This window comes from Ascochyta rabiei, chromosome 4 (genome assembly GCF_004011695.2).
Source record: "Ascochyta rabiei chromosome 4, complete sequence".
In the NCBI taxonomy this organism is placed as follows: domain Eukaryota; kingdom Fungi; phylum Ascomycota; class Dothideomycetes; order Pleosporales; family Didymellaceae; genus Ascochyta; species Ascochyta rabiei.
Genome location: NC_082408.1, coordinates 820,611 through 844,617, shown reverse-complemented (window position 1 = coordinate 844,617; position 24,007 = coordinate 820,611). Strand labels below are relative to the sequence as shown.

At 53.9% G+C, this 24,007-nt stretch overlaps 7 protein-coding genes across 7 annotated transcripts, besides 6 other annotated features; 2 read left to right on the top strand and 5 right to left on the bottom strand.

Moving 5' to 3' along the window:
* Window positions 1-305: 305 nt before the first annotated feature.
* On the bottom strand, window positions 306-1,701 carry EKO05_0002710 (Galacturonan 1,4-alpha-galacturonidase; the record flags this gene model as incomplete). The annotated part of the gene is made up of 2 exons (XM_038937795.1): window positions 306-1,321; window positions 1,377-1,701. The coding sequence occupies 2 exons, from the start codon at window positions 1,699-1,701 to the stop codon at window positions 306-308; spliced, it is 1,341 nt and encodes a 446-aa protein (XP_038801300.1).
* Window positions 1,702-4,897: 3,196 nt separating this feature from the next.
* Window positions 4,898-4,931: a tandem repeat.
* Window positions 4,932-5,111: 180 nt separating this feature from the next.
* Window positions 5,112-5,187: a tandem repeat.
* Window positions 5,188-5,253: 66 nt separating this feature from the next.
* Window positions 5,254-5,289: a tandem repeat.
* A 135-nt stretch (window positions 5,290-5,424) lies between these two features.
* Window positions 5,425-7,016, bottom strand: EKO05_0002709 (uncharacterized protein; the record flags this gene model as incomplete). Its single annotated transcript, XM_038938157.1, has 2 exons — window positions 5,425-6,090; window positions 6,141-7,016. 2 exons carry the CDS (start codon window positions 7,014-7,016, stop codon window positions 5,425-5,427), a joined length of 1,542 nt encoding a protein of 513 aa, XP_038801299.1.
* Window positions 7,017-8,249: 1,233 nt separating this feature from the next.
* On the bottom strand, window positions 8,250-10,052 carry EKO05_0002708 (uncharacterized protein; the record flags this gene model as incomplete). The annotated part of the gene is made up of 5 exons (XM_059635974.1): window positions 8,250-8,267; window positions 8,316-8,348; window positions 8,413-9,039; window positions 9,092-9,553; window positions 9,609-10,052. The coding sequence occupies 5 exons, from the start codon at window positions 10,050-10,052 to the stop codon at window positions 8,250-8,252; spliced, it is 1,584 nt and encodes a 527-aa protein (XP_059491957.1).
* A 304-nt stretch (window positions 10,053-10,356) lies between these two features.
* Window positions 10,357-10,416: a tandem repeat.
* A 131-nt stretch (window positions 10,417-10,547) lies between these two features.
* On the top strand, window positions 10,548-12,231 carry EKO05_0002707 (uncharacterized protein; the record flags this gene model as incomplete). Its single annotated transcript, XM_038937778.1, has 2 exons — window positions 10,548-11,477; window positions 11,530-12,231. The coding sequence occupies 2 exons, from the start codon at window positions 10,548-10,550 to the stop codon at window positions 12,229-12,231; spliced, it is 1,632 nt and encodes a 543-aa protein (XP_038801297.1).
* A 285-nt stretch (window positions 12,232-12,516) lies between these two features.
* On the top strand, window positions 12,517-15,603 carry EKO05_0002706 (uncharacterized protein; the record flags this gene model as incomplete). Its single annotated transcript, XM_038937766.1, has 5 exons — window positions 12,517-12,617; window positions 12,664-13,064; window positions 13,116-13,795; window positions 13,844-14,567; window positions 14,621-15,603. The coding sequence occupies 5 exons, from the start codon at window positions 12,517-12,519 to the stop codon at window positions 15,601-15,603; spliced, it is 2,889 nt and encodes a 962-aa protein (XP_038801296.1).
* A 981-nt stretch (window positions 15,604-16,584) lies between these two features.
* Window positions 16,585-16,631: a tandem repeat.
* Window positions 16,632-16,649: 18 nt separating this feature from the next.
* On the bottom strand, window positions 16,650-17,848 carry EKO05_0002705 (Mannan endo-1,4-beta-mannosidase; the record flags this gene model as incomplete). The annotated part of the gene is made up of 3 exons (XM_038938042.1): window positions 16,650-17,186; window positions 17,250-17,614; window positions 17,662-17,848. 3 exons carry the CDS (start codon window positions 17,846-17,848, stop codon window positions 16,650-16,652), a joined length of 1,089 nt encoding a protein of 362 aa, XP_038801295.1.
* A 1,862-nt stretch (window positions 17,849-19,710) lies between these two features.
* Window positions 19,711-19,758: a tandem repeat.
* A 1,589-nt stretch (window positions 19,759-21,347) lies between these two features.
* Window positions 21,348-22,603, bottom strand: EKO05_0002704 (Pectinesterase; the record flags this gene model as incomplete). Its single annotated transcript, XM_038937833.1, has 3 exons — window positions 21,348-21,725; window positions 21,774-21,950; window positions 22,001-22,603. 3 exons carry the CDS (start codon window positions 22,601-22,603, stop codon window positions 21,348-21,350), a joined length of 1,158 nt encoding a protein of 385 aa, XP_038801294.1.
* Window positions 22,604-24,007: the final 1,404 nt, after the last annotated feature.

The window sequence follows — 24,007 nt, the reverse complement described above, 5'->3', positions numbered from 1 at the left end:
CGTTGAGTCACGCTCGCTCTGTTCGGGACGCATTCTCAATGAAGTTGACCTTCCGGTGAGTAGCGCTACGTCCTGGTCTTTTAAGTACTTGTTTGGTCTCTGGTTTTATCAGTGGCCATTTTCTCGTCTTCCATATCGATACCTCCCACGACTATGAGCATCCCAGATCATGATACCGACAGTGCATCAGATGGCAATACTAAGATGACTTGAAGTCACGGACACGACAATATGCACTTTGAAGTCATCGGGGTTTTGGTTCAACGATTCTTTAACAAGCGAATAAAATTAGACATGACACCAATCTACGAGTCACCACCCTTGGTACCGCTGGTCTTGCAGTTCACCTGCTTCTCAATCCCCGAGATGCTTCCACAGCTGTAGAGATTAGTACCAGACGGCGACTTGACGTTAATGTTGCTGATGTTGATGTTCTTGCACACCGTCGGGCTCGAGCACTGGAGGTAGCCGATGAGCGGGTCGTACTTCTTGCTAGTTGTGCCTTTGAAGTTCTTGATCGTGACGTCCTCGATGGTGAGTTTGGACGGGAACTCATTGCATAGTGTGATGTTCTTCTGGCCGTAACATTGCGTGACTTCAATCGCGTAGTCGACGTTTGAGACTGTCATGCCGTCGAAGGTGATGTTGCTGACCTGGCCTGAGCCGCCTCCGCCCTGGAGATCGCCGGACAGAGCACTGGCTGCGCCGGGCCAGACCTTGATACGCGCGCCGTCTGACGCGTTGGACATGCTGACGTTGGCGACGTAAATGTTCTTGACAATGTCCACCTCGCCAGCGTACTGGCCGAGCGAACCAACAGAAATTCCGTGGGAGCCGTTGCAGACAAGGTTCTGCACAACGATGTCGGTCGAGTTGGGCTTGAAGGAAACACAGTCGTCGCCATTGTTAATGTTCGAATTTTGAATTACAATGTTAGAACTGCGGTAGGTATCCCAACCGTCAGTGTTCTTGGCGGGGTTCTTGCTTGTGCTGGCGCCGGAGATGTCGATGTTGGAGAAGACGACGTCTGTGGAATTGGCGACGAGAGTGTACCACTGCGGGCTGTAGCGGAACTTCAGGTCCTCGATAGTGGCACCCTTCAGGCCAATGGCACCGAAGAGGACGGGACGGAGGATGTAAATATCCTTGGCATACAAATCGTACCAGACCTGGCCGTTGCCATCGAGTGTACCGCCACCGTAGACGTTCACATCCACACCACCAAGCTGGAAGAAGGTGGTGGCGTTCTGGAAGGTCTGGAAAAAGCCGTTTTTCTGCCAGTAGTCGGTGTCGTTGGTGAATTTGATGGTTCCCTGGATATCTGTAGGGACCATTAGCAGGGCTTTCGAGCAGTTTGTGATTTTACTCCTACTTACCGAGATCGATGTGTTGGAGGAAGGTCAGGTCGAGCGCAGTGCCGATGGTGTAGCTCTTGTCCTTAGGGAAAACAACATGACCGCCGTTATTACAGCTCTTGATGGCGCTTAAGATGTTGCTAGAGTCATCTTTGCCGTTGCCATTGGCCTCGACAATACATGTTCTTGTACGCGCAGGTGAAGCAGGGAATGCCTTTCCTGGATGGTAGGGTGCGATTGGGTAGTTTGGCCGCTGGGAGGGAATGACCTTTGCGTCACGTTCCTCGACAGGCGAAGCAAACGCCGCAGATGCGAGCGTAAATGTAAGAAGCTCAGAGACACGCATGTTTGCGACTGTGTGTTGATGTCCGGGAGGGCGGAGTCGGGAAAGCTGGTGCCCTTATCATCGCAACGCCGGCCCCCTTAATATACTCATCTTGTTCATCATTTCGCCTCGACACTCGCCCCACAGCGTTGAAAGCTGAAGATGAGTTGCGGAGAAACTCTGTGATTTCCCCAGGGTGCGGCCGTCTAGCTTGTCTCTCCGGGATTGTGCTTGTAGCGGAGAAGAGGGGGTGTGTGAGTGGCGCTAACGGGCAAAAGCTTAGCTCGCACAAGCCTGCTAGGCACCTTGGCGTTGTGGTTGGTGGAAGTATTCTACCCCAGACATGTCGTTCGTTCCAACGTCGACATCGAGACGGCAGCTCGGACACCATCGTGGCGGACATTGCTGTTATCGTTCCTCGACTCGGATCTCCATGGCCATGGGGCGGCGGACCACCCAAAGTCACTGACGACCCTCTCATCTACACTCATCAAGTTTCCTCAATTTCGGACAGTCGCGGGTGATTAGAAACCGTGGGAGCGATGGCATCCAGCACGTGGCAAAAGGAACAGCAGTTTCTGGTGATAACCCCTGTCATACGTTTAGGGGCGTCAATACAAGCTCTATCGTGCGATGGCCGTAGACCGTGTCACTCCGATTTCTGCAACAGACAGATTGCATTGGTTCATCTCTTCTCGTCTTCAAATTTTTTTAATTCGAGCGGTGTTTCGGTATGCTCCTTAGCTTGTTTCGTTTTTGTCTCGGTCCTTTGCGCTTCCATATACTGCACCAAAGTATGCCCGGCGGCGGTACGGCCGAGTCTGAAGCTAAGCCCTACAGCAGCCACGACAAAATAACAGTTCAACGCTGTGTTTTTGATAAAAACTTCCGAGAATGCGTCTTTATTGCTCTACTTCGTGCAAGTAGAATAATTGCGATATGTTTCGAGCGAAAGGGGTATCGAAAGTGTAAGTGTTTGGACACCGGCTGTACTGATCAAGACTGCAACCACGCTTGAGTAATTAGATGAGTAGCTCCTGGGAATTACGAATATCTGATTTTGAAGGAAGTTGCTTTGAGCAATGCAAAGCCAATTTCCGCTAGATAATATCGCCTGGTTTCGATACGCCGGTCGCTGCTAGGCCGATACACCCACCATCTAGGTACCGTATATATACCGTCCCAAAGCACCAGAAGCCGGCCCGAAACTGGACCGTGCCTGGGGCTGGAGACATGCCTTGCTCTCAGGGGCCAACAGAAGCGAGCTGTCCGGCGACCAGGATCACGGCACATCTGAAACATTACCATGCAGGCGGAGACAGACGCAAAGAGAACCTGGCCGACGACAGCGCTGTTACTTCACGTCTTCGGGTGAGTGTTGACGATCGTCCTCAAGATTTAGAATCTTTGCCGTAGCGACGTTGTCTGATCTATGAAAGGATCTCGTCGTCTGGCGCGGAGTAGGCCAGTACCACAATTAGCGTTCAGTCGAATTCTGATGCACAGAGATGTTATCCACTTTCCGCAGCTCCACAGAGCCCCACCTGACATACCCTAGACCCGGTGTCACTTTTGTATACAGACCCGTACACCAAGAACGCCATTAGGAACAGCTTGCTGATAGTGGCGTGTTCTCGAACGATACACGCCGGTAGTGGCGCAACGAAGCACACCTCAACTAACTCGTGCGAAGTTTACAGTTCCGACGAACGGCTCGAAAGCAACTAGTGTCTAGCTTCTTTGAACACCTGGCAATCCACACGCCAGCCTCCGTGAATGTTCGGACTTGAGCACATGCGTCGCGTACGCATACCGCACAGCGTCGACATATGATGAAGTATAGACCAGTACGCAAGAAGCATTTCGTTCTATGAATGGCAAAGATGCGGAGCGAGGTCCCAGCCAATAAGCCAGTTCGGCAAACATTGGTAACTCGAGCCTTCCAGACGGTATGAATGCGACGACCCACTTCCTCAATCGATCTTCTGCGCGAGGTTCCAGATCGAGCTCGAAGCTATCCCTGCTTCAACATCACGCAGTCGATCCCATGACCCCCCAAGACATTCCTCGGAACGACATTACGCAGACCCCAACATCCAGACCAGACTCATTCTTCTGAAAAAGCAAATCTCGCGTGAATAGCCCGCGACATGTCTAGCCTTTAAACGACTCCTACAGTCCACCTACGCACCATGACATCCAAGTTCCGGACCCGCTCGGATCCGGCCGCGACTGCACGCGACCGAAACGAGCAGGCACCGCGATCAAGAAGAGAAACGCCAAGGGTACATGATGTACAAGATCCAGAAAGCGATCTCGCCAAGGGACACATGAGGCTGGCATCGGTCTGAACGCCGCAGACTTGGCACGCACCAAGGCGGTGCGTTACTGCCGGCATGCTGGGACGTCGAGCGAAGGAGCCGCTGGAATCCCAGGATGACGTGTGAGGCGCGAACGGGAAACGTGTGGCTAGCGAGGATTTGCTGGCGGTGGGTAGGTGGTGGCGGAAGTATCCGTCCGTCAGCCCAGCATTGGCATGCGAAGAGCTCGCGGAAGGATCCGCGAAGGATGCGGTAAATGGCTAGTTACATCACGCAAGCCACAAACCCGCTTGGGTCAGGGGAGTGCTGTGTCTTGCGGCAAATGTACGGGGTGGACTGGACGTTTTGCACTGTGTGTTCACAAGCAAGACTGACGGACTGTTTGAGCGAGAGGGTTGGATTTCCGGTGATGAGAGCTGCAGGAGATGAGAAGGATGATGCACTCGTAGCCAAGTCGTGGGGGTCGGTCGGGTACAGCACGCGGCCCTAGTAGACTCCAAAGCGCGTAAACCAACGTAGACCAACGTAGCACTACTTAGCACGACACGATAAGTCTGGTCCCCAACTCTGCTTTTTTTTTTTGAAATCCTCCGCTCATCTCAGCGTAATCTCCACTATCGTATCGTATTCCAGATAGTTTACACAGTTAAAATTCATCGTCGCCAAGCAACCATCTCGATCCGGCTCCTGATCTCGATCCGGCCCCCAATTGTACTCGGATGTAGGTGCGGTTATCTGATGGTGCCGGGCTAGAGCTATGATGTGCATTGAAAGATGTATAGAGGGTGCGGAACATTCACGAGTGCCTGTGTGGATGTAGATCTGGAAGACACGAACCTGAACTTCCCAAACCTATAATGCATTGTGTCTGGATCTGGATCCTAGTCAGACTCGAACAGCCCACCCCAGCCGATCCCAGCCCACCCATCCAGATGACCGTGCACCACACCACACTATGCCACATCACGCACTACAGCTCGATTCCAGCCCCGCCCACTTAGACTCTTGCATAATCGTTTTTTTTTGGATAGCGGTGTTCATCTGCTTCGAAAGTTGTGGTTGTATTCGTGCCTGTACTTGTACTAAGGTCCACGTACAAAAAAGGCAATCATGCTCTGCCGTGCTATGCTATGGTATACCATTCTAATCTACCTTGTTCAACGCTGCGCTACGCCATGCCATCCTACGGCGTTACATTGAGCGAGCGATACCGACGAGAGGCAAGCTGAACATCACCAGTTCCCAATGCCGTGAAGAAGAAGAAGAAGCAAAACGAGAGACGCAGCAGTGCTATACAACAGCCAACGAACCCTGTAAGAATCATCCACCAACTACCTATTTCGAAAGAAAGTGATCGCCAAAGGAAACAGAAACAAGCGCACAGAGAAATAATGAGATCCACGCCTGCACAAACGCCAATACACTACGCACCCCCGTGATATGCCTGCTCGTCAAACACGTCAACGCCCATCGCGACGTCCTCGACCCACACACCGTGCGGCTGCGGCGGCGTGACAGGTCCATCGCCCGAAGGGGTCGGAGAAGCAGAGAAGAGAAGCTCACCGGGTGCCTGCTCGAGGGCGTAGGCTGTGTCGCCGCCCAGCGGTGTCACGGGCGCGGGAGGGTATCCAAGGGGCGTGCCGGTGTAGCTGCGGGGTGGGGAGTGGAGGTGGCTCGCGAGACCAAGCATGGGGCGAAAGGGCTCGTGGCTGAGGAGGTAGGGGGCGAAGGGGTTCGTGTCGTCGCTGGTGCCGTCGCCGCTCAGCGGGTAGGGTGATTCGGCGCTTGGGGCGAGCGGGTCGTAGGCATTCTCCGCCTCCCAGCTGCCGGCGTACGGGTCGGAGCGTGGGTTTTGGTCGCGTGTGCGCTGCGAGCGACGTAGGTTAGCTGCGCGACGGGCTGCTTGGCCGCCTTTTGATCCGGAGGCCTGACGCTGGGGTTGTGGTTGAGTGCGGGAGGAGCGCTTGTTGTTTGCTTTGCTGCGGTAGCGTGTTGTGCTCTTGACGCCCTCACGGAGAGCGCTGGGAGTCAAGCGCCACATGAAACCCTTGGAGGCGGAGTCGGACGGGGATTCGACTTTCTCGAAGGCCTGTCTGCGTCAGTCATCAGTGTTTCGTTGATGCGGAACGGGATACTTACGCCGTTCATGCTCAGGTTGTGCCTGATGCTGTTCTGCCATCCTTTCGTCTCGCTCTGAGCAGCCTTGTCGGTGTATCTCCGGAACCAGTCGTAGATGTCGCGCAGGACCATGGTGTGATCGGGAGCATCATGAAGAGCACGGTAAATGAGCTGGGCGTAGGGCTGTTCTCTGTCGACGGGCTGTTCGTCGGTGGAGTACGGGGTTGAGGCGCGGGACATGTCCGAATAAGGGCTGTTGTAGTCAAGCTGGTCTTCGTGCTTGATGTGCGTGGCATAGTAGAAGTCGTAGTCATCGTTGAGTTGCATGAGCTCTTGGGTATCGGCATCGGGAAGCGATAGCGTGTCATGTGCTTGGGGTGGGGAGTGGAAGAAGCTTGCAGGCGGGTAGGACGTGGTCGTGTCGCTGGGAAGTCCAGACAAATCTCTGTCGTTGTACGTGCGAGGATAGCTGGGGGAAGGGTAGTGTGCTGGGTAGATGAAGCCGTAGTTGGTGCTGTGTGAGAGGCCATTCTGGGACTGCGAAGAGCAACCAACGTAATCGGGGTCTGGGAGAAAGCGAGTTGGCAGACAGAAGGCAGAAGGGTCTTGAATAAGGCTGCTATGCTGAAAGCGACGTGGATCTGACCATGGCATCGATTCATAATCGAGAGCCATGGGCGCTTGCTGCTTGTGATGATTGTCGAGAGGAACAATTGCTCGGCTGGCGGTAGACATGGTCTTGTCGCAAAGCTGGGGGGACGAGGGAGATGGAAATGGGCAAGCTTGAGTACGGAAAGGGAGGTTGGTGTTGAAGATGTCTTTTTGGCCTTGTTGTAGTCTGAGATCCCTAGATATCTCAGCAGCGGGCAGGAGACGGGGGGAGTGCGAAAGTGGCATTGCTGTTGTGCTGTCTGCCTAGTCGGGCAGTGTGGTATGAACGAAATGTGCTGGCCAGCGAGATGTTGTGAGACGGAAGAACTGGCAAAGATTGAATCAACTGAAGGACCACAGAACAGCGAACATGGAAGTGAAGCGACGATCGAGACATTTGTAGGCTTAGCCAGGCACGGGCATTGCGCATTGGTTGAAAAGTTCATTGTCATCCCACGGCTGCCAGCGTAGCTTGATGCTGCAGACATGCATGGGCTACCGGCAAACAAGGGGTCAAAGTGTGTCATGGAGTTGTTCTCAGGAAGCAGACGCAGAGATGGTCGCACAGCAGTGAAGTACCGGACGTTGAAGACGTGGAGGCCATGGCTCCCGGGCCGGTTCGGGAGTTGACGCCGCATCACACTACCGCAGTGACAGATGCAGAGACATGCAGTCCCACGAAGGAAGCCAATGATCCTTCGGTTGGGGTGAGCCAGCAGGGCTGGGTCGCGGATGCATGCATGCGCCCAGACCAGCTTGTAACGTCAACAGCGGCCACACATCGCGGCCAATCGTCATTCTCATCGGAGAGTTTCTGCTCAGCCCGCTACCAGTTGCCTGCGGTTGGAACATGTGAGACCATTACAGGCTATCGAGTAGTGGGGAAGCGAGTAGATTCTGCAGCTCGTGCGGCGCAGGTCAGGTGCTTCCGAACCTGCGATTGCTCCCAGCAAGCGATTGCCATTGGCTTTCGACTTGCTCACACGCAAACTTGGGATAAGGCACCTGCATGCAGTAGCCACTGATATGCATAGGCAGGTACCCTGCGGATCTTGCTAGGCGTGAGGCTGCTGGAAGATGGGAGCAGCAGCCCGTTTGTGGGTATCACACAGAGAATCGTGACACAGGATTGATCCGGTGAAAGCTTCATTGGCATTGCCTCTCTCAAATTGGCAGCGGCATGACATGCTTCTAATTGGCTATCAGTCTTGACGCATTCGTCACCGCTTGAAAGGCACGTACACCGCTGGAATGGACGGATCGTACGCATCGCAGATGATACCTGATGGTCCGGTCGCTCGTGTAGGACAGCTTCACCGACTGACACCGCTACCAGGTCGTCAGATGTAGTTGCCTGGCAATGGATGAGAGGCAGTGACGGTCTGCAGCGTGAGGAGTCCGCGCGACGGCCTGGAAGCTGTGCAGCCACAGCAACGCATGCACAATGATGTGGTTTGCAAGGAGAGGGAGAATGGCCAGCTATTTTCGATAGTAGACCTGCGGCGAGTCAGCTTGTGCTGTGATGTTGTACGGGAGGGAAACTACCTTTTTGAATTGAAAGTGCAGCTGCAATATGCCCTGCGCTGCGTTAGCCAATGCATATGGACGACGGTGTGGCACGACTGCGCTGTCAGGCACTCACCTTGTCGAAACTGCTCTTGAAGCCACGCTCCCGTTTGGCACTGTAGTCCCACTCTTTGTCGACGATGCGGAAGGCTAGGTCCTCGTAGGGCGGGCCGGCGATGAAACGGATCAGGCACGTGTCATCCTCGCCGGCAGGTGCAAAAGATTCGCCACGCCTGCGGCCGTTCTCGCGTTCGATCCTGTACGTGGGCGCTTTTGCTTTGTCGACGAGGTCTGGGTAGAAGATGTTGAACTTGTAGCCCTGGACGACCTTGGGCGGGGGGTTGTCGTGGTCGTAGTGGGTCTGATTGTACTTGTTCCACTCGTAGCCCATCTGCACACGATTGAAGTAGCGGGGCTTGCGTGGCTTGTACGTGCCGGCCCACTGCGGACGCGCCGTCGTGAGCTGTTCCTCGGCTGTGAAGACCTCCTCGCCCTCTTCGACGCCGCGTGCCACCTCGCGTTCGTAGAGGGCCATGGTGGCTTGCGAGTAGTCCTCCTTCTCGACGGGGGCGAAGCGTGATGCGCTGACTGTGGCGGCACCGCTGCTGGCTGACGTGGCTGTGGCTGTGGCTGTGGCTTGGTCGGAGGCGGCGTTCTGAGACGGCACGTAGCCGAGCTTCTGTATCTTGCGTCGCTCGTTGGCCTGGTGCATGTTAGCGGGGGTGGTTTATAGGGCTTGGATAGGCTGCACTCACTACATCCTCCAGGAAAGTCTTCTCGTCGACCTGAGCCAGGGCCTTGTCCTCGGTGCGCAGCTTCAGCAACGGCTCTGGGTCGAGAGAGGCGTGGTAGGCTACGGCGGTGGGCGATGTGGTGCCCAGCTTCTCGTGTAGCCTCTCCTGCACCGACGTGGCTGCTGCGGCTTGTTGCTTCTGCAGCGCCTGCAGCCTCTCCTTGACGATCTCCTGCGACACGCGGCGCAGCTTGGCCTTGGCCTTGCCTATGCGCAGACTCCGCAGCAGCTGCTCCCAGTAGTCGTAGTCGATGGGCTCGTCCGAGTCGAGCTTCTTCTTGACCTGCGCCTCGAGCGTGTCGAGCTGCTCGTACGTCTTGGGCGCAAGCAGCTTGTCAATGTCGGCCGACACGGAGTTTGTGCCGCGGGCGTCGTTGGATGCTCGCGACTTGCGGCGCATGTCTTTGCAGATGGTCTTGAGGGCCTGTGGCGGTCAGCTTGGTGTTCGGTGGGGCAAGACGGACGGGGGCACGCCGCACACTCCAGTACTCTCTGTTGCTGCGGTTCGTCTCGAGCGTCAGGTAGTTCTCAATCTCCTTCTCCAGCTCCGACAGGTCGCCCGCGTCGAGGCCCTCCAGCACGCCCTCTGGGTCCGCGACGTCCAGCTCATGGTCCTCGACCTCTTCGTCGTGCATCGACTTGGTCGGGTCGATGAAGCGCAGCGTGACGGCGAGCCAGTCGATGGGCTTGGCACGCCCGCCCTTGACGCGCAGGGCCGCCTTCTTCTTGGCCTGCTGCAGCACGAAGCGGTCCTCGTCGGCCACCCACGCCTCTTCGGCCGCGTTCGTCGACCGCTTCGAGGCCTGGTCGTGTGTGCGCGCGTCGGCCGAGCGCTTCGCGGGGACTGTGGACGAAGGCGGCGGTCGCTGTGGTGGACGGTCGCGGCCGTTGCGCTCCCACGGCGGGGGATTGCGTGACGACATAGCCGAGGGTGTTGTGTAGGATGTTGTGTAGGGTGTTGTGTAGGGCGTTATACAGGGTGCTGTGTAGGGTGTTGGTTGCTGTGTAGGGTGTTGGGTGCTGTGTAGGGTGTTGGGTGCTGTGTAGGGTGTTGGGTGCTGTGTAGGGTGTTGGTTGCTGTGTAGGGTGTTGGGTGCTGTGTAGGGTGTTGGTTGCTGTGTAGGGTGTTGGGTGCAGTGCAGACCCTCGTCAGCCCTCGGCCGCTGATCTCGATTTCTTTGGCCGCCGTGACGTACCTGCCACGGCCGCCTGAACCCTGCCCTGCGTCTCGGCCCTGCCGCCTAGCGCCTCGGCAGCCTTGCACCTCGACACCCTCGCCCACTCACCAGGCTCACTCACAGCGCGAGCACACACTACCGCCAGCACACTGTGGGCTTATGTAAGGATTCTGGTTCTATATAGGCGACCATGTGCGCAATGAAATTGGTCTCTCTGTATGTCAGGTCTTGAATGCCGCCATGTCCTCCTGGCGCGTCTTGGAGCTCTCTGCACAGCCAGACGGCGAGCCCATCCCTCAGCTCCTCGTCAAGCCAGCCTTCGGGCCAGACTCATACACGCTGCATCTCACGTGCTTGACCAACATCTGGAGCGAGCAGCTGGACCTCGCAGCCATCGTACATCGAGCTACCGTCCAGCAATCGCCCATCGAGGTCAGCAAACAGGATACCGCCCAGCTGAGCATCCTCCTCGACAACGTCAAGAAGTCGCTAGAAACTTCAGACGACGCCGGCTGTCTGCTCACGCGCGACGGCACCGATGGAATCACGCTGCACACCACCATCCGTCTGCCCGAGCCGCTTGACTCTCTGACCTGGAAGTTCCACCTGCAGAGGCGCTCCTCGGTCACACTCAAGAATGAGCTGATCCTCCCACTGCTTGTCTCGTCACACATCCAGTATGAGCGCATCAATGACCTGATCACAACAATCGAAAACAAAGACAAGGCCATCGCCCGCATGGTCGATCAGTTTGAGTCTAGCAATCTGGATCTTGCTGCAGCTTTTCCCAGCATAGGAGCCTTGAAAGCGGGCCGCAAGATGATCAAACGTGAGCAAGCAGCCAGGCATCTTCCCGCTCTCCGACCCTTCCAACAAGATGTTTGGAGAGAAGAAACAGCACAACTGGCCGACTCGGAAGTCACTACACTAGGCCTCTTTCAGGAAGCGCTCGTGCAGTGCACACCAGACGTACCCTCGAGCCTGGAAGCAGAAGACGGCGCTGAAGATTGGCTGTCTGCTGTGCCGAGTCGCCTGACGTACGCCAAACCTGCAATCAAGATCAGGACCCGGGAGCCTGCGCCCGTTTTCCAGCCCCCAAAGCATGGCCACGAGTCTAGCCCCGTGGACGACGACACTGAAGATGAGTTTGAAGTACACGAAAACTTCAAGGTGAGTAGCTCTGAAGCTGGCAATATCTTACCACATCTGACTGAATCCATAGACACGCAATCTTCCCAGCAGAGAGCTACCCACAGTGCCTGAGCCCATGCCTCCTTCAGCTCAGCACAAAGTGAACATGGATGAAGATGAGTCTACCGAAGACGATGACGACCTGGATGTACCATCGAGAAGTCAGAACCAGAATCAGGATCAATCCCACAATCGCGCGCCCAGGCAGACACAGCAACACATAAAGTCACCATCGCCAAAGGCGCCATCAGAGCCGGCCACGTCTCCACCACCAGTCAGCAGACCCAAGGGGAGATTCTTTCGCATAGGAGGGAAAGCAAAAGAGGCCGAGCCCAAGCCTTTGCGACAAGAGGACGAGTCGGGTCCTCGAGACGTAGAAGCCACTCAGTCCTTGGTACCGCCATTTTCTCAGTTCGGGTCGCAGACTGGAACATCGCCCAAGAAGCCTAGGAAAGCATTCAGGATTGGAGGCAAATCCAAAGCTAGCCAAGAAGCTGCTTCATCGCAACTTGACGCCACAGCAACAACGACTCAATTCAGAAGTGCACACTCCCCAACACCAAAGTCGTCGCCACCACCCATGCCCTATATCCAAAAGGAGGCAACGCCCAGGGAAGAGATGCCCGAGGAGACGCCAGAGGAGAAGGCTGAGCGAAAGAGAGCTGAACTCAAGCGTCGCAACGGAGAGCTCGCCAAGAAGCAAGCACAGCACAAGAAGAAGAAGCGATTTTAGAACATAGCGTCGATACTGAATACCCCATGCGCATGCTGACCAGCTTTCACTTACAAAGTCTGAAAACACACTTCCTATTCGTTTGCTTGATCAAGTTGGTTTTTGGTGCAAGCTACTCTCCTTCATCTGCCGCCCTTCCAACTCGTCGTTGTCCACGTGTGAACAAGGCGCACCTTCCTGCGTCGTCTTGCGCCTGCCGGCCGTGCAACTACGCGACTCCTTCTTGTCTGACCGTATTGACAGCGCTGACTAGCGCGTCGCGAGCGACAACTGCTACCTATCGTTATGTGTTTGTATCACTACCTCTACTTCTCGACTTGTCAACACGGCGAGCTTAGCCAGATCACCTATTGCGACAAGGCGAAAGCACTTGGCCTAGCTAAGCGGTACGTATACAACACTGAACGCATCGGCCAACGCTGACATGCACAGAGACAGTCTTTCGCAGGACAGCACCAGCGCAGGCATCGACCAAAACACTCAACCAGTCATCTCATCGTCGCTGTCCCAACCGCGGACGTCGTTTGCTGCGAGCAGTCCTACCGCTTCACATTCACATCGTCAGCAACAACATCGCACCATGGCAACTTTATCACCTTACAAGGCTCGCACAGCACTTGGCTGCGGTGCCACCGCAGTCGACACCAAACTACCGTCACCTCACCGCGCGGCTTTGACTCCCCGCTCTGTGCTCCCGGAAGTCGGCGTCCCGAGTTCATCAGGTGAATCCTCGCGCGCAGCATCGACATCAGCTGTGCAAGCTTTACACGCATTGAACAGCCGCGATACGCGTGACGGCACGCTGAGGCTGACTACGCGAGATCTGTATCAAAGTAAGTACGCACCAGCACCTGTCCCCCACAAGTCATCTGACGCATCGCAAGGTATACAGCACCACACAGCCTCAACACCTAGCACTTTCGCCCAATCTAGCGATTCTGACGCCGAGACAACTGAAGCCTTGTCCGAAGCAAGCGTCGAGATTATCACAGAGCGAGGGTCTTTGCAATACAACGATGTCAGATCTGCGAGCCCGCGCAAGCCTCTTCCAGCGCAGTGGTTGCCAGCAACCGATTTGTCCACTTTCTTGATAGCACAGCGAACCGACGCACACGAAGACGCGAAGAGCCCTGCTAGTGGCTCTCCTGTGGAGCGTAAAACCGTTCGACTTAGGCGCGGTCCACTTGATGTTGGTCAGCCGAACACAGAAGGAGTGTCTTTCCTGACAAAGGAAGCTCTCGACGCCGTCGATGCCAATATCGCGCCCTCTACGCTTCGGCGCAGTCCGAGCAAGATCCAACCCTGTCCTGCAAGAGCTCCTTGGAATAGCCCAGCTGCGTCACCAAAGGTTGCAAGTTTACGGAAAAGCGCTGGATCGCCTACGAGATCGTCGCCGCCTCGAATCAAGCACCTGAGCTCTCATGTGACTGCTGACCATAAACGTACACCCAGTAGTGTTACCTCTACAGGTGCCACCTCGTTTTACACGGCTCATGGCTCGCCGGTAAGAAGTCCGGCGCTGTCGCAGACCAGCTTTGCATCAACGGACGTCTACCACGACAATGTATGTTATGAATTCCCAGATTCCACGGCTAATATCAATGTGGGGCAGATGGAGCATCTTGAAGGCAGACTAGAGGTCACCCCAGCAAGAGGAAATGCAGGCCTTCGAACGCGAGCGTCGAGACCGGAACTAACCATCAACATTCCGCCTTCAAATCTTACACTCGATGCCGAACGGCTGTCAGCTACGACCCTAGCGTCGACTACAAGCAGTACAGGCTCAGGCATCCGCCACGGCATCAGTCCAGCCTCACCGTCGCAGTCATCTCGCATTCCCCGTATGGCGTTGACCAAAGGTAGCAGTGCGCGTGCTCCCACGCTCAGCTCAAGCCTAAAGCAGACCAAATCCACTCAAACACTAAAATCGCCAAAAGCTGCGAAGCGGGCACACGGTGAAGACCGCCCAAGCATGTCGAAAGCTTCGGGTGCGAAGTCTCTGCGTCATGTTCGCACGATTGATAGCTCAGGCTCTACACCCATCCTGTTGGACCGCCAAATTCGTGACTACAGTGAACCAGCGAGCGTCGTTGGCGTTGCGACCACCACCACTGAGCGCACAACGCAGACCTCGGATACCGATCTACTTACGTCGCATCGACAAGACACGGCTTTGGAAACAAAACGAGTCTATCAGCCCACTCATTCGAGTAACACGTTGTCCACTGCTTCCCGTGTTACAAGCGCATCAACTGTCAGAGCGCCTCGAACTGTTGAGGATCCTGCTTCGACAGACTCTGTCGTCATCTACAGTCGCAAACAGCCAGTGGACTTGAGTATGCAATATCTTACTTGCTCTGTTTGCTAGTTGCTAACATTCATGTTCCAGGTGTCCTTCACTCCAGCGATGCGGATGATGAATATGACGGCTCCACGGCCTCAGTACCTGGCTCGGGTAGTGGCATGCAAACCGATTCCCCGGTTCGAGGTCGCAGCGTGCAGTACAACCCCAGCATCCAACGTGCGACCGTGAGTGAGGTCTCGACGAAGTCTGGCTTGACCTCAGATCTACGAGCCACCGCAACAGAGTTCATTCCAGAACTCAAAGCTGTTGAGGATGATACGGCTGACCAGCCTACTCAAGCTGCCAAAATGCATGACATGCAAGCTCTGGACGGATATGGCATACCTTGGTTTTATCACATGTATCCGGTGCCTGTACTGTATCCTCCTGTTTGGCCAACCGGCAGATCCAGGTCGCCAAAAAAGTTTCGACACAAAAAGCAGCGCTCACCTGTCCGTTCACCGACCGAGAATCTGTTAGCTCGAGATGAGATAGCACTTTCTATCGAGGACAAGGCAACAGCAGGCGCTAGCGAGAGTGCCCATGTCAAGGAGTCTGCAAGAGGCCCGGACAAGATATCAGAGTCATTTGCCACGACCCATGGAGCTTCCAACGGCCCCTTCGCTGCTCAATTTGACATGATCGCTCGCCAAGCCACCCTACAGAACAACACCAACGGCATGCAGCAACCTCTGGAAGTCGATCTGACAGCCGTCCGCAATGTCCCCACTTACGGTACTTTGCGTCAGCTGGGTCACAACACCGTACCCTCACGACGTCGAAACCACCGCCAGGCAGGTAATGGGCTGTACGGCGGTCGTGGCAATGTCGGTGTACCACTGTACGCAACTGTGCCCTTCCCTGATCCCGTGGCGCCAATGGGACGACCCACTGAATGCTACAGCAGGAACCCTGAAGATTACTTTGGTCACACGACCGGAACTAGGGCGTGCGGCACGATCGAGATTGAAAGAGCGGCTGAGCATGGGGGCGAACTTGTATGCAACACTTGTGCACCGGATTACTGAGCGCTTCCGGGAGGTGTTTTGAGTGGAGTCACCAGTGTGTGTACTGGATTGAGGTTATCGATATCGCGCTCATGCTTCCATAGTAGATGTACTGGGGCTTTGGTATATTCCGGATCGCGTTCAATTTCGCACTCGCTTGGTTGTAGTCGTATTGGATAGGCAACATGATAACGAGAAGGCACTACTCGTAAACTCCTTTGAGGTCTCCCACGCTCCACATTCGTCTGTACCATTTGTCACATCTCAGGGTCGTACACGTTCGCATGTCCTAAATCCCACTCGTCATTGAGATTGTGTTGCTTCAAGCTTTCTTCGCACTATCCGGTTTCGGGTCACCGGTCAATATTGGAAGTAGGGCGGGTTGCGATGGGATCTGAGACATAGTAATATTGCTATCTGCTATGTCTAACAGCCCGCCTGGCTAGGGGCTATATTTCATGCTATGGATAGAACATGCTGAACACTGCTCCACGGTAGGGCAAATGATACTACTGCAAAGATTCAGTAATTGAATCCCCAAAAGCCAATTTCCTGACAAGACCTCTGCCTTGGTAGGAGACGTAGATAGATAGATTGCAGAATAGGACAACTGTAATCCCAAGACGTTGCACAGCTACGAGCGATGCGCAGATCAGCGCTAGAGGGTGGCGCAGGGTGTGGTGTGGTGTTCTTCTCCTATCAACCCGTGCTCGGTGTTCTTGCGCGAGCTGAGATAGATACAAAGAAAGGTAAGATCTGGGCGAAGTGGGAGATGAATTCTTTGCTTTTCTTCTTTCGTCTTGGCTTGATGTTTGATGTCCCTGGTGGCTCGATTGCTCTTCTCGCTGGATCCAAGACTGGTGGTTGATTTGTGGGAGGACGCTGTGTGGGGGGGTTTAGCAGTAAGATCTATAATGGCGTGCCGGAATTCCTTGCCTGTGTGTCGCGAACTACACTCCCTTTTCACCGGCTTACTGCGAGAGAAGCTATAGAAACGGGTGCAAAAAACACACAAAAAAAAAAAACACAAAAAAAAACTCAAAAAAAAAGGCAAAGATCCATCTCCCTTAAAGCAACCACTTCTCAAAATCAAACGCCGCGTCCGCCTGTCCCGCCTCAAGACTCGCCTCCTGCAGCGCAGTCCAGTTAACATCATCGATACCCACCTCATAATCCCATCCGAAGTGCGGATCCGGGTTCGGCAGAATCTGCCAGTAGAACCACGGGATGCCCGCGGCGTCGATCTGCGCGGCCCAGTTTTTGATATTGTCGTTGCGGGCATCCACGCCGAGGGGCGTGGTGCCGTCGCATTTGTTGTTGGCACCGTCGTTGTAGCACGCGCCCCATTCCTGCATGATCAGCGCTTTGCCTGCGGTTTGCGCGTGGGCAACGTAGGTCTGCAGCTTCGACGTCTCGAAATCCCCGGGCCCGTAGGCGTGGATGGACAGGATGTCGAGCGCGGCACAGGTGAAGTAGGCGTCTAGCAGTGAGGTCGCCAGGTACGAGCCACCGCCTGTGCTGACGGGGATACTGCTGCTACCGAGAGAAGACTTGAGCGCTTGTGCCATGGTGCATTGCCAGGTTGCTAGGGCTGCGGGGTTTCCCTGCGCGGAAGGTGGTTAGTGGATGAGATTTTTCGGGGGTTGTTTGAGGGTGATGTGACGAACCTGGGGGTGCATTGCTTCGTTTTGCGCTTCAAAGGCGAATATGTACTCTGAGCTCTGCGCCCATGTCCTTCCCGTCGCTGGATTCACGTGGGCGAGGACGTGCGCAATGCGTTCTTTGAAGTAGGTCATGGCCTCGCTGTTGGTGTAGAAGTCGCCCGTGCCGTACCATTTGCCGTAGAAGTCTTTATTGCCCTCCAGAGCGTTGTAGCTGTGGATGGAGATGAGGAGCTTGATGTTGTAGCTGTACGCTTTCACCATGAACTTGTCGAGGCGGTTCAGCACGGTGTCGTCCCAAGAGTCCGGCGAATCGCCTTGTAGCGCTGGAAAGTCATCGATTGGCGTGCCTTTTGTGTCTCCAGACTGGCCTTGAGGTATTGTCAGTAATGGTGGTGCTGAGTTGGTGTCCACTTACCGTCGAGCCAGACGCGGAGGACTTTGACACCGGCACTCCGCAGTCCTTCTAGCAGGGTAGTCTGTTGTGCTTCTTTCAGGCCAGCCGCATAGTACAAGTTCGAACCAGAAAACGACTTTGCCGCATAAGTAGTGCTAAGAGATGCAAGACTGAACAGCACTCCAGTGAAGACAGTAGAGAACCTCATGATGTCTGATACAGTTCAGCGGAATGATGATTCCCAGATCGATAGCAATAGAGCTCCTAATATACATTCTCATTTGTGGCGTCATTACGGTGTTGCTCGCTGAAGGCCGCACCGTACAAAGGCAGGAGATCGACATGCCCAATGGGGCACGGATAGTGTAAGGCTGAAACACCGCAACTCCGCATCGCGCGCTCCGAACCGCAGACAACCCTCATCTAGCACTGGACATCCCGACATGTGTCAGTTTCGTCATTCTCGGTAAGGCAAACTTCGCAAATGCCCAGACACACTTGCAGTGGTTGTGAGCGGCGATAGGCTGGAGGCGACGTGTGTCTTTGGAGGTGATCCACACTCAATTTACTTACAGACATGCTAAATTCTAACATGTCTTCCGTGGTTCTTGATCTGGCGGAAGAGCGCTCGAGGGCTTGTGGTCTTGGAGAGCGGCGGATGAGAAGCCCTTAGCATCAGGACTTGATGCAATCGAGATTAGAGAGAGTGCGTTCTGCTTGTCTTCCGAAGCCAGACATAATCTCCGCCCCTCAAAATAGAATTTTCACCTTCCAATAGAGCCTTTGAGTTGGATGTTCCAAGCAAAACAGTCGTGAGCGCACCGCACGCAGCCGAAGGTCTTGTGTACGGCATCGAGGTTAGAATTTGGAGACCCTTGCGAGGTCTTTCCAAAATCATTATGGTACAAAGACCATGGAACTGACACCTTCCTAATCGAAACCCCAAAGATGTGTCACCGTGGTGGGTATATGCGTAAGACTAGTAACAAAAGCAGCCAATGGCTTTGAAGTGGCAAGCTATCATTGAAATTCCATGATGAGAGACCATAGCAAAAATTATTGTGCAAAGCATCAGTGGTAGTCTACGTAGTTGTGATAGCTGTATGTACTCAGAAATATCAATTCCAGATTTTTGTGCGTAAGAAATAGCAATTTGCGTCCTGTGTTCGCACTGGGTCAGAATTCTCGTTGTCGTCTTCCAAACCCGGGGCTCGAGGCTAGGCACATCGAAAGGTCCACAAAGACTTGAGATATAAGAGTCACAGTTATAGTATGATGTGCATCCAGGGCACCTGCCTCCTTCCCGATGCCGCCAGTTTTGCAGAAGCACGGAGGCTGAGTGTTGCCAGACCAACCCGTAACAGCTCCAGGCTAACAGCTTGTTACAAAACTATATTGGGCTCAGTCAACGGGGTCGCCGATATTCACTGTATGCGTTCAAATCAAAATACGAGGGAGTCTAGTGATCGAAGTTGACTGGTGATTTCTCTCTTAACTCCTTTGGACTAGTTTGAGGGGTGATGGCAGTAGTTGTGCAGGCCTTTCGCAAAATCCGTGCATTCAAAATTTATTGGACCCTGTAGCAAACTCATGTCAATACCTGTGTGTTTTGTGCTCTTGAGATTACCCGAGAAATGTATATTCATAATCTATTTAAGCAGAGTGCGAGATGGACTGGTGGATTCTGCCCACGTGCTGCGCCACATTGAGCCTGGGACCTGTTTTCACCTGATGTTCAGCCTGACGGACTGACCCAACACTTTACACGACAACCAGCACAAAAGCCCAGTCTCGATCCACAATCGCCTGCAAGCACCTTGCACCAGTCGACCACCAGACAGCGAGAACAGTGAAGGCCAGCCCTCAGCCTTGCCTGGTACTCGCAATATGAGCTTTGTTGTCCGAAAATTGATGGGTTGTGTTTGGACGTGTCCCTGAGGAGTATGGCCGGTGTCCAGAGCACCAAACGTTCGGTGTCAGTTACATTAAATTTCAACAAGTCACGCTAAACTGAATGCCTCGCTTTATTAGCTAGTAGATCTGCTACTATGTTAAGCAAGTGCTAGGAACCCTCTACTAGTCTACCTCTTCCTTCAACCTGTCTCTACCTCTACCCCTTAGGCAACCTCTGCTACCCCTCTATTACGAAGCAGAATTCTCTACGCGCGGCTGAACTTTAGCTAAATTGCGTACATCTGGTATTTTTAAGGCCGAAGTGTAACTAGTTAGAAAGTAGAAAAGTACTTGTCAAGTGCTAAAAGTAAATAAAATAAAATCTCTAGGTAGCAAGAATACACAAATCACATCTAATAAGCAGAGAGAAGCAGGAAACGTTAGTCGAACGTGTTCGGTGTCCCGGGAACCGACCCCATTCCTCAGGGGTGCAGAGCTTGTGTCAGGTGCCCCTACTATGAGCGACCTCATTGACACAGCTGTGGGCTTCGTGGAAAAAAGCAGTCGAATTGTTATCCTAGCGGAAGTGCTCCTACCCGATCAACGAGGAGCAGCAGCTCGTGGGCTTCGAGACCGATAAGAGAAGGGCCCGATTCAGCAATGCGGATCGCCCTTCGGTGGACGGTGATACCCACAATTTGGCCGATTGTATGCGCATTTTGGGCTGGGTCGATGCTGAATCAGATGGCAACCCATGTTGGAAACTTCGGAGCGACTTCGTCGACATTTACGTACACCAGAGGGTCCAGAGGATGCCACTTGCGGTCTGTTCGGGGACATGGCCGCCGCTCGAAACTACCTTGCAACCTCCGAGGAGTGTGAGCTGTTCTTGCATGAATGAGATGAACGTGGACATACTGTATTGATGACGAGCACAAGGTAATGCCATCATCTGATTGTGTCACTGCGTGTCGGACATGGCGCAAACGTCAATGCTGTAAATGGTGAACGTCGCAGCGCATTTATGGGAGCAGCTTTATGAGGAAGGCTGGAGAACGTCAACGTCCGTCTGGAAGCTAACGCTGACAATTGTGCGAAAGAACACGAGGGTCGTTGTGCCTGGACTTGTCGCAACTAATTCGTGCCAACGAAAAGAAGAATATCGCCAATGTGAGGCGGCGGCTGCTGAGAAGGTTCCTCAGTGGGACCAACGCAGGCGGCACATCGCCATTCTTCTAGGTTCGCAAAGTCAGAAGCTGCGAGAGTACACGGCACCATTCCCTGCCAACAAGCGTGCCGGGTTCTGTTTCGCGAAGTCCTAGGTTGATCGCACCATAACACTTTCGGACCGTGGTGAACAGTTCCCCCGCACTGCAGCAAAAAGTCGAGCAGATGATCGCCCAAAGTCAACAAATGGAAATAAATCGGCGGATTCTCGAGACTGAGCCGGATGCCATGAAGATGAGACATCGGCAGAAGAGAGAACGCCTCTTTCTGGAGCAAGAACGACTGGGAGAGTGTCTTAGGGACTGGGTCGGCATCAGCCTGCCCCATCACTAACGCAAGCTGTGATTTGGAGCAGCAACGAGGTTTGTGATGATTGCGAAGGCTTCAAGAATGCAGTCAACGACTACTGTGATCTGAACATCGATCTGGTCTGGATGTAATTGTCCCCCCGATGACGTCAGTGCTCGGGAATCGGGTGGCCCTTTGGCAGAGAACGAAATGCAAAATAGTGATTTACTGCGAGGCTACTCAGGAAAGACCGATTTTGTGAAGAGTGTGCGTGTTCATTAGATTCCTATACTACGGTATCACCTCTCTGGGTCACTATCGATCCATGCAGTGTTTCCAAACTTGCCAGTGAAAGGATATTGGAAAACCTTGTCAACTGCCGAGTAAGGCTCGTACTGTTTGTCGGTCATGACAATGGTGATGTTACTCGCAGCCCTGCCTGTAGCATTAAAGCCGGGGCCGTAGTCCTTGTATTCAGCCATTGTTGTGTTGGCAGCCACGCGAGGGTCCGAGGCGCTCCACTTAATGTATCCAGCAGGCTGGATTGAGTCGTCAAGGTACGTGTTGGCAAAAATGGAGCGATGTAGAGCGTTCCAAGGTCGGCCGAGAGCGCATTTTCCAGTCAACTCAAGAGACGAGTTTGCCTTCTGGACTTTCGAGTCATGAATGTAGACGCCCTAGATAGGGTCAGCGGTGTCCAGTGTAGGAATTATCGTGTCACATACATATTTGTTCACGAATGTTGTGTTGGTGCCTTTCCAGGCTGTGATACCTCCATTGCAGTTACGCAGTGTTACAAGGCTGGACTGGATCCACGCAGTACCGAAACCGTAGAAGAAGTCGGTTTGACCTGCGATCTCGTTCTGGTAGAAGTACGCATTGCCAAGTTTTCCAACATAGACCTGAAGCTTAAGTTAGGGTTGCAACCGAAACAATTAATAGACCTGCTTACTGTGTCCTGGTACGAGTAGAATCCGCAGAAGTAGAAGCCTGCGTTCGCATAGCTCACCGAAACGGCAAGAGATGGTCCAGCAGAGTAGGGTCTGTAGTCATTGACAAAGTTCAGGTTGTACGCTCGGAAGTCAGAATTGCCGAACGGGGTGTCTGCAGGCACGGGGTTACCGGTAGGGCCACTTCCAGTAATACTAGAGTTGAAAGTGGGCGCTACCGTGAGTGTGGATGTGTACGCATTATCGACGTTAGGAGTAATGCCACTGCCAGTAGCGTTGCTCCAAATGACGTTGACCGTGTTTTTGCTCTGATCGTTCGGGTACTTGGTCTGACCAAACAGGTATACAGGACCAGGACGAGTGACGTTGACCTGTTCCGTGTAATTTCCAGGCAGAACAAGGATATGCGAAGCATCCGTGTTGTTTGGCAGGCTGAGAATCGCAGACTGAACGGTCTTATATGTCTGACCAGGGCCGACCAAAAGTGTGTTCTTCGGGCAGCCGTCCAGAGGATTCGTGGTGGGTTGCTGGCATGCTTTGCGATTGACGGTCGACACGGCGAAGCAAGCCTCGAGCAGGCAAGCTACTGCGAAGGTAAGACGCATCTCGAGTTGATGATCGTGTGGCGAAGCCGGACTTCAAAACGTCGAAAACGCGATGAAATAAAGGCTCCACTCAGCAACACCGAATTGTGTTCCGTTCTCAAAAGTCTGGGCGCGTCGCTTTATATAGGAGATGTTGATCGTGGGGGTGCAAACCTGAATCCAGGCACCTTGCACGACGGGAAAACTGCAGCATGGGTACTCGGTGTCCAACGTTGCTAACGCTCTAACGCGTATGCACAAATTTTCTGGGTGCCTTCAAGTCGCGCCATCATGCCGCGGACGACCGCTGTTCCACTCGTGGTGCATGATCCAACCAAGCAGTCCAAGGATATTCCTGACGCGGGGTGTGGCACCTACAGTTCCTGGGGTTTGTGGGGTGTTTCGATGAAGATGATCCACCAATCGTCAGCTGGACTAGAAGCACTGGCCCGGCTCGACCGAGATGAAGCCCGGCGTTATTTCGCGCTCATCAATATGACAACGGTAACGACAAGCCATTTCGTGTCAATGGATGGTTCGCAAATTTAGTGATTCTGTCATCCCGTTCCTGCATTGTGGCTGTTATGGCGTGAATCAAGCTTTGTAGATGTCGACGGGTGAAGCTTGATAATTCATCTGCCGGGCGGATGAGTCGGTGTTGTCCACCACACTGTCTGAAACCAAACAGCGCGCAATCATACCATCGTCCACCGCCCACCAAGGATCCGGAAGCGGACCCCATAATTGCGGTTTCTCGTGGCACAGATCGAAGGTATCGACGAAGTACTGTAGCAGATCGGTCACTCGGTCTGCTCAGCGCGGCTGTGATGACATGGGATCTCGCCCAGGATAGAGGAGATAATCCCAGATCTTTCCATCGCGCAATACGCATTTGCTGGCGGTCCTTGGAAATGAGAGTTGATGCAACGCGTTCAGACATCGAGGTTGAGGCTGGATAGCGCAGATTACTAAGCGAAGGAAGCGCAGGGCACAGGATAGTGAGCAGTTCGCTACGCAAACACTAACCTGACGCATTGTCAGCCTCGATGTCCTTACGCTAAAGAGATGTAGCACTTCAAGGCTATGAGTCTGTTGCGACAGTGAGATGATTACTTGGCAAATTCTCGCCGCCTCCGCCATGCTTTCAGAGTCCCCGCCAGAACTCGAGCACCTTCCTTAGACGCACCGAACTCCTTTCTCGAAAAAAATCCATCGCGAAGGACAAGCAGTTGCTGCCGCCACCAACTCAGGTTTCTGTCCAGACAGCGCGACGTTTTTGTACTTGCCAAGTGGTTCTATACGCGGTGGATTACGCCGAGCAATCACGACATCGGAGCTGATCACTCTGCGCACCGCTGATGGCGCGTACCAAGAGTGCTTCACCAAAGCATTTGCTTGACCTTCCTGATTGGGTAGCTCTTGACC